Consider the following 6,945-nt stretch of genomic DNA (forward strand, 5'->3'; position numbering starts at 1 on the left):
TTGATTCAGGCTGTGGGTGCACCATGGTGTCCACCCGGTGGCGGTGGGACTGGTGGGCCATAAGGCCCGCCGTTTTATTACTGCGGATGGCAGGATTTCCAGTGGGAAAGAATGCTCTCTGAGAGTAGAGGTGCAGGGGCGCCGCTTGAAGGTGTGTGCACTCGTTGTAAGTGAATTGGAGAATCTTGGTGTGGAATGCCTTCTTGGGGTCGACGTGATCGATCGGTTGGGAGGCGTTCGCATTAGGAGAGGTGCCAATTCCAATTATGTAGTTACCTGGGGGGCTACTTGCGAGAGGGTCTCTTCAGAGGAGAGACGGGAAGTTGTGAGTGGTGCAGCCCCATCACCACTTACAATTTCCGATAAGGATTTTGAAGCCGTGTTTACTGACAGTCACTGGACCGTCAGCTGGCGCTGGTCGGCTGGTGAGCCGGAGAGGCTTCAAACACGCGTCGGTGAGTACAAGTGTACTCAGGCGCCGGGCGTACATGAGCGGTATGCCGAGGAGGTCCAGAGTTGGATCCGGAAAGGTTGGTTGATAAAGTGGAAAGGGCCCGTCAAGGGCGTCATTCCACTTTTGGCTGTCGTTCAACCTACCAAGGACAAAGTTAGGCCGGTAATGGATTACCGTGAGCTTAACGAGTTTGTCGAGTCTCATACTGGAGACGAGCAGACAGCCGTGTGCGCCGAGAAGGTGCGAAAGTGGAGACAGCTGCCCGGGGGAGCTTAAGATTGTTGATCTTAAGTCTGCCTATTTGCAGATTCATGTCTCCAAGGATCTGTGGCAGTATCAGGTAGTAAGGTACAATGGTGTGCATTACGCCCTGACGCGGTTGGGTTTTGGCCTGACGTGCGCACCGAGAATCATGACTATGATTCTGGGGAAGGTTCTTTCGTTGGACCCTGATGTGGGTCGGGCCACCGACCATTATGTTGATGATATAATGGTGCAGGAGTCCATAGTGAGTGCTGATCGTGTGCGGAAGCATTTGCAGGCATATGGACTGGAATCGAAAGAACCAGAGCCTCTTGTTGGTGGTCGGGTGCTTGGAATTGCTTTGAGCAAGTCACCGAGTGGGCATCTGGAGATGTCGCGGGGGAGTGAACTCCCTGAGGCAGATAGTGGAGTCACTCTTACTAAGAGAGGCTTGTTTTCATTATGTGGCCGCCTGACAGGACATTACCCTGTGGCCGGGTGGTTGAGGGCCTCGTGTAGCTTCTTGAAGCGACTCGGGTCCGAAGGCTCATGGGATGAGCCGGTTCAGAGCAGTGTGCGTAAGCTAGCCAGCGAGTTGGTGGATCGCGCGCGCGCTTTGAAGATCCTGTGAAAGGACGTTGGCATGTCAAACAAGGTGAAGTCACTGTTTGGACAGATGCCAGCTCTCTTGCTCTGGGAGTGGTTATTCAGGTGAATAACGATATTGTGGAGGACGCTTCGTGGCTTCGGAAGAAGTCGGACAGCCTCCACATCAATGTGGCTGAATTGGAGGCAGTCGGTCGGGGAATCAATCTGGCTATTCAGTGGGGATTCAAAGCCTTCACTGTGGCCACCGATTCCCGGACGGTATTATCTTGGTTGGATAATACAGTTGAGGGGCGTGATCGTGTCCGCACGAAGGGCGCCGCGCAGATGCTTATAAAGCGTCGTTTGCTGGTGATTAAGCAGGTCATCGCCGAGTACGAGCTGTCAGTTATTTTTCGATTTGTTCCTACAATCGAGAATAAGGCTGACAGGATGACTCGAGTACCGAAAAGGTGGCTCGGTCATTGTGAGTCCGTTGACTCGAGAGCCGACGAGTTGGTCTCGGCAGCTCTGTGTACCGGAAGGACGGTGACGGATGCCATATGGGCGGCTCATCTGCCGCACCATTTGGGCGTCGACCGCACACTTTATCTTGGGAAGCAAATCAGGTCTGACCTGACGCGTGACCAGGTGAAGCGTGTTATTGCAGGGTGCGAAGCGTGCCAACGCATCGACCCTGCAATGAGGGCTGAGAACCTCGTTGGCCAGGGTGAGCTGGCCGTTGAGAAAGATTGGTGTCGGGTTGCAGTCGATGTGACCCATCACTGCGGCAGTCTATATCTTTCAATGGTAGACTGTGGACCATCGAGGTTCGCCATCTGGCGTAAGCTACCGAATGAGTCGGCAGCCGCCATTGTTGCTCAACTTCGCCAAGTGGTGATTGAGCGAGGACCGTTTGTTGAATTGCTGATGGATAATTCTACGGCTTTCAGGTCGGCGTCTGTAGAGGAGTTTGCTACAGAATGGGGAATCTCTCTGAGATTTCGTGCTGCCTATGTTCCCAGTGGAAATGGGATCGTAGAGCGGAACCATCGCACCATCAAGAGGATGGCTGCGCGGGGGAGGATTACTCCCGAGGAGGCTACCTTCTGGTACAATGTGACGCCTCGTGACTCTGAATGCCACACGGTCCCGAGTGGCAGGTTGTTCAGGTATCCGTGGCGGATACCGTATGATGTCAACGTGAAGGTTGACGAAGATGGAGCAAAGAATGCTTTCTCTGTCGGTGATGAAGTCTGGGTTAAACCTCCAGTTCCTTCATGCACAAAACGGTGGGCCCCAGGCCGAGTGACTGCTGTGAAGTCGAAGCACATCGTGTGCGTTGATGGGATGCCTAGGCATGTGCGCGACGTTAGAAGACGTCGCGGGTCAGTCAGTAATGACACAGCTGAGTCATCTGATGACGGCGAGTGGCCAAATGGCGAAGGTGGCAGACCGGTCACCGATAACGGTGAGAATGTCTCGACCGAAGCAGGTCGTGATTCACGGAAGGCACAAGAACCTGCTCCTGTTGAGAGGCCTGTTGATGTTGGCCCTGAGTCGGCCGGTGAGGGAGATAGTAACCTAGCTCCTGAAGATTTGGGACCTCGTGAGTACGGGAACGAACCCGACGAGGGAGGTCCGAGACGATCCTGTAGGGAACGTCGGCCGCCTAGGTGGCAAATGGACTACGTCCCTTAGTTCTTGAAGAACTGGGGGGGATGTGGTGGCGGTGTGCCGTTGGCAGCGAGGAGCCTCCTCGCTGCGCTGGGCGTTGCGCGGCTGGGCCTCGGTCTGGCCAGTGGTGGCGTCAGTCGGGCGAACGCAGGCACACAGGGAGGGTGTGGCGCTCGCGAGTTCATAACGTTTGATACTCAACCTCTCGGATTCCTGGCACGATTTGGTGTCGTAGCACTTGCAGTAGGTGTAAGTGTGGCGGGCAAGTTAACATTTGCCGAATTGGTGGTGTAGGGGTGACTGTAGGGGAGGTACGGAGGTCACCGGCGGGGAACCACGTGGGTCTCCCGCAGGACTACTGGGCTTGTGCATCGCAGTGGCATGCCCTAGTCCCACAGTTTCTGAAATACCGCAGTATTTCATTAATAATTCACGGTCATTCAGTGCCACGGAGTCGAGGTTATCCTCATGGCATGAGCGTATATGAATACTAAGATATGATATCCATTATAGCAGGCAATAGAGGAGTGGAAACAAATATCGTGGGGAAAGAACATGCAGGCTAAAAGGGTCACAAGAAGAAGAAGCGGCCGAGTCACCGCGAGTCTCCCGTTTCGTATGTGGCTCATCTCATCTCTGCTTTATTTTTTGGTATTCCATGTAAGATTTCACTTAATGCATTACAAAACAATCCTTTCTTGGGGGCAAGGTTTGTAAAAAGCTAATAGAAATGTTGTTTTGTGAACATAAATGTGAGAGAATTTGTACGTAGCTCCTCTAACTTCCAATGACTCATATGACATCATAAAAGTAGTGGTACACCAGTGGCCCAATGTGCCGCCAAATGTATATATAATTTTTTTTTTAACCCATGTGGTATGTCGGGGACCAGCCCAGAACGCATCCCCCCCTATTTCCATTATTTCCTATGGGAAAATTGCGTCTGCTTAGCGAATTTTCGCTCTACGAACAGTTTTGATATCCCCTATCCTGTTTGTATTACTGTATACTGTAAATGGAATAAGCATTGAATAGATTGGTAATAGATGTAATAGAATAGACATAAAATAGATGAATAAAAAGCAAGAAGAAGGAACAAAAGTCTGGATGGAATAGACATTAATTAGATGGATTATATTCTGTAGTTTTGTTTCTTGCCAACAGATGGCACATAGAGCAGGGTTCTTCCAATCAGCTGAGGCTTATAAACAAGACTCACAGCCTCATGGATTACGATAGATTGCTTTCATTTTTGCGATAATTTGTTTTTAAAGACTCAGTCATAATACGATAAATTGTTTTCAAAGTAACGGCAATAATACTGTTAATAATAATACGAGCAATAAAATAATGATGCGTGGAGTTTAGATTAGGTAGAAGCACTGATCGTAAGCTGGGTTAGTGTGTCTCGGGAGCCCATGGGAGGTCTCAACTTCGTGTATAACACGCAGGGTGATTTTATGAGCCAAAATTTTGGAAAAAAAATTGCGTCTTATATGCCGTCAAATACGGTACATTCTCCAGATGTATTGAGAAAGAAATTGTTATCAACTACAGGGACTTTAAATTAGATACAAAATTTATATGTTCTTAATGTTTATTACAATATTTTGGACCAAGTTCCATTTTCACAGCTTTTAAATTTAGTAGTATTAACTGTCTCTGTTTAATTTCCATTTCTAAATAATGTCTTATTTGATCCCTTCATTCATTAACCTAAGGAGACTGATTTGCTCATCATGGTATACAGGTAATTCTTGATTTACGCGATAGATGCATTCGAAGAGGCTTCACGTATATCAAAATTCGCGTAAAACAAACATTTAATTCTCGTAAGAAACAATAGATAATAGGGAGGATGCGGGACGTAATCCAAAAAAATTTGTACAAAATACTCTATTTAGCTAAATTAACATGTTTTTATTATTTACCATTCTAAATATTAGAAGTGTATTTAAAGTAAAGGGAAAAGCAAAAAATAATAAAAGAAAGCAAAAAATAATGAGAAAACAACAAAATAAAGAATACGTAAACAAAACACTCACTGCGTCACTGCCTTCACCACTCACACCACAGTCAGTCACCATCTTCCTCTGAGCTTTACCACTTTATCAAAAATAACCCCAAATGAAGAAGATGAATGAGGTTTTGGGGCCATCTTGGTGAATTATAGGCAGATTGAAGAGATTCCGTCTGTACTCAGTGCTGGCAAACTGCAAATGAGGCACGAGAAGAGCAGAGCTCCCACTTATTGGCCAGCAGCAGAATTCTCTGGCGCACAGTTTGAAATTTCGTCTGGCACTCAGTTTGAAAATGCAGTTGGGCCAAATCGCGTAAGCAAACCGATCACGCAAATTAAATTAATTATAATATTTTTTCGGTCACATTATAACAAAAACACATAAATCAAATAGGCGTAAATCGAGTTACCTGCTCTTTAGTCGCTGCCACTGATTCAGTTATTAACATCTTTATTTCTTTTAACATATCCAAATTCTCTTTTTTATCTGAGCCAGGCCTCATTCGTTTTCTTGTTTTTGCTGGCAAAGGTGAAGGCATTGTAATGAAATCATGGATTTGGCCTGGCTCTGGTGACTGGGCTGGCGGTGGTGCTTGTTCTGGCTCTATCACTGAGACTGAACTAGAGCTTGCTCCTGGTTGAGGCTGGGCATCAAAGGCACACGCATGGTCTGTCCTTGCCTCAACAGCTGTTACACATTGCTGGCTCCTGGAAATGCCCTACCTACCAGCAGGGAAGGCTTAGAGAGAGGCCGATGCTTAAGAACGGAAGAGAGCAAATCATAATGGACTAGCTCTGTCTTTCTTCCTGTACCTGACTTGGCCTTATTATCTTCATAGGCTCTGTACTGAGCCTTGATAAATCTCCACTTTTGGTGAAGTTGTACTCCCGGAAACTAGATTGGAAGAAATAACATACATGGAACATGACACATACTGTAACTGTATGGGGTAATATGTGCATCCTAAATTGTAATGTGGTAATAGAATTTAAGTACACAAGCATTAAAAAAAGTCAACTTTAGAACTATCGTTAGGAAGGGCAACTATAGAATTATCACAAAATTACAGTACAAGGCTTCTAACAACACAAAGTAGTGTATAAACAGAAATTGAGAGGTGGTTTGATATAGTGGGATTCAGGCAGGTTACATAAAAAGGTCATAGAGTATGGTAGTGCATAAGACGTAAATGTGGTGTTGGAGAGGACATGGGAAGAGTAGTATGTGGTGGCATGGGTTAGAATAAAATAGAAAGGGGAAATGAAAGATGTTCAATTCTGTTGTTGCCAATTGTGTGCCAAGGCATGACGCAACTTTGAAACAAGTTGACATATAAGATATGTATGTGTATGCAACTCTTATTATGTTGCAAAGTATATATATATATATATATATATATATATATATATATATATATATATATATATATATATATATATATATATATATATATATATATATATATATACACACACACACACACACACACACTTAACCCTCAGCTATCGCATCCAATTGGGACCGAAATAGCCGCGCCATAGCCGAAAACGCGATAGCCGAATTGAACAACAAATGGTGAAAATTGTTATTGGTGCCGCAACCACAAATTTTACCCCTAATATCCCTCATTTTTACCTTGTTTTTAATTACTGTATAATCCATTGGTATCAATTAAAACATGTCAAAGTTATAACATAAAAAAAACTTACATCAGCTCATTGTATTTACTGGGTTCTGTCTTGTCTCATTGGTTTACGTTCGGCGATGGCAGAAGGATGGCATGGAGGGTTGGTGGCCATTGTGAGCACAAAAAATGGTAGAATCTGGCTATCACTGTCTAGTGGGGAGGACACGTACTCAAAGACTGTGTTTCATCTTGGTGGGAAGGCGGTTTTGGCCAATGAGCGCTCAGATATCCCATGACGTCATGGCTGGGCACGCGATAGGAGGCATCTGAGGTCGCGA

The 6,945-nt window shown here is 46.0% G+C and overlaps 1 protein-coding gene across 1 annotated transcript; it reads left to right on the plus strand.

Moving 5' to 3' along the window:
- The first annotated feature begins 866 nt into the window (after positions 1 to 866).
- On the plus strand, positions 867 to 2,983 carry LOC123499875. Its single transcript, XM_045248410.1, has 2 exons — positions 867 to 1,275; positions 1,374 to 2,983. The coding sequence occupies exons 1-2, from the start codon at positions 867 to 869 to the stop codon at positions 2,981 to 2,983; spliced, it is 2,019 nt and encodes a 672-aa protein (XP_045104345.1).
- Positions 2,984 to 6,945: the final 3,962 nt, after the last annotated feature.

Source organism: Portunus trituberculatus, chromosome 50, assembly GCF_017591435.1.
Source record: "Portunus trituberculatus isolate SZX2019 chromosome 50, ASM1759143v1, whole genome shotgun sequence".
In the NCBI taxonomy this organism is placed as follows: Eukaryota; Metazoa; Arthropoda; class Malacostraca; order Decapoda; family Portunidae; genus Portunus; species Portunus trituberculatus.

Coding starts and splice junctions, on each gene's coding strand:
- LOC123499875 (XM_045248410.1), top strand. CDS start 867: ATGACTATGATTCTGGGGAAGGTTCTTTCGTTGGACCCTGATGTGGGT. Junction 1,276..1,373: donor GCCGGTTCAGAGCAGTGTGC/GTAAGCTAGCCA, acceptor CTGTTTGGACAG/ATGCCAGCTCTCTTGCTCTG.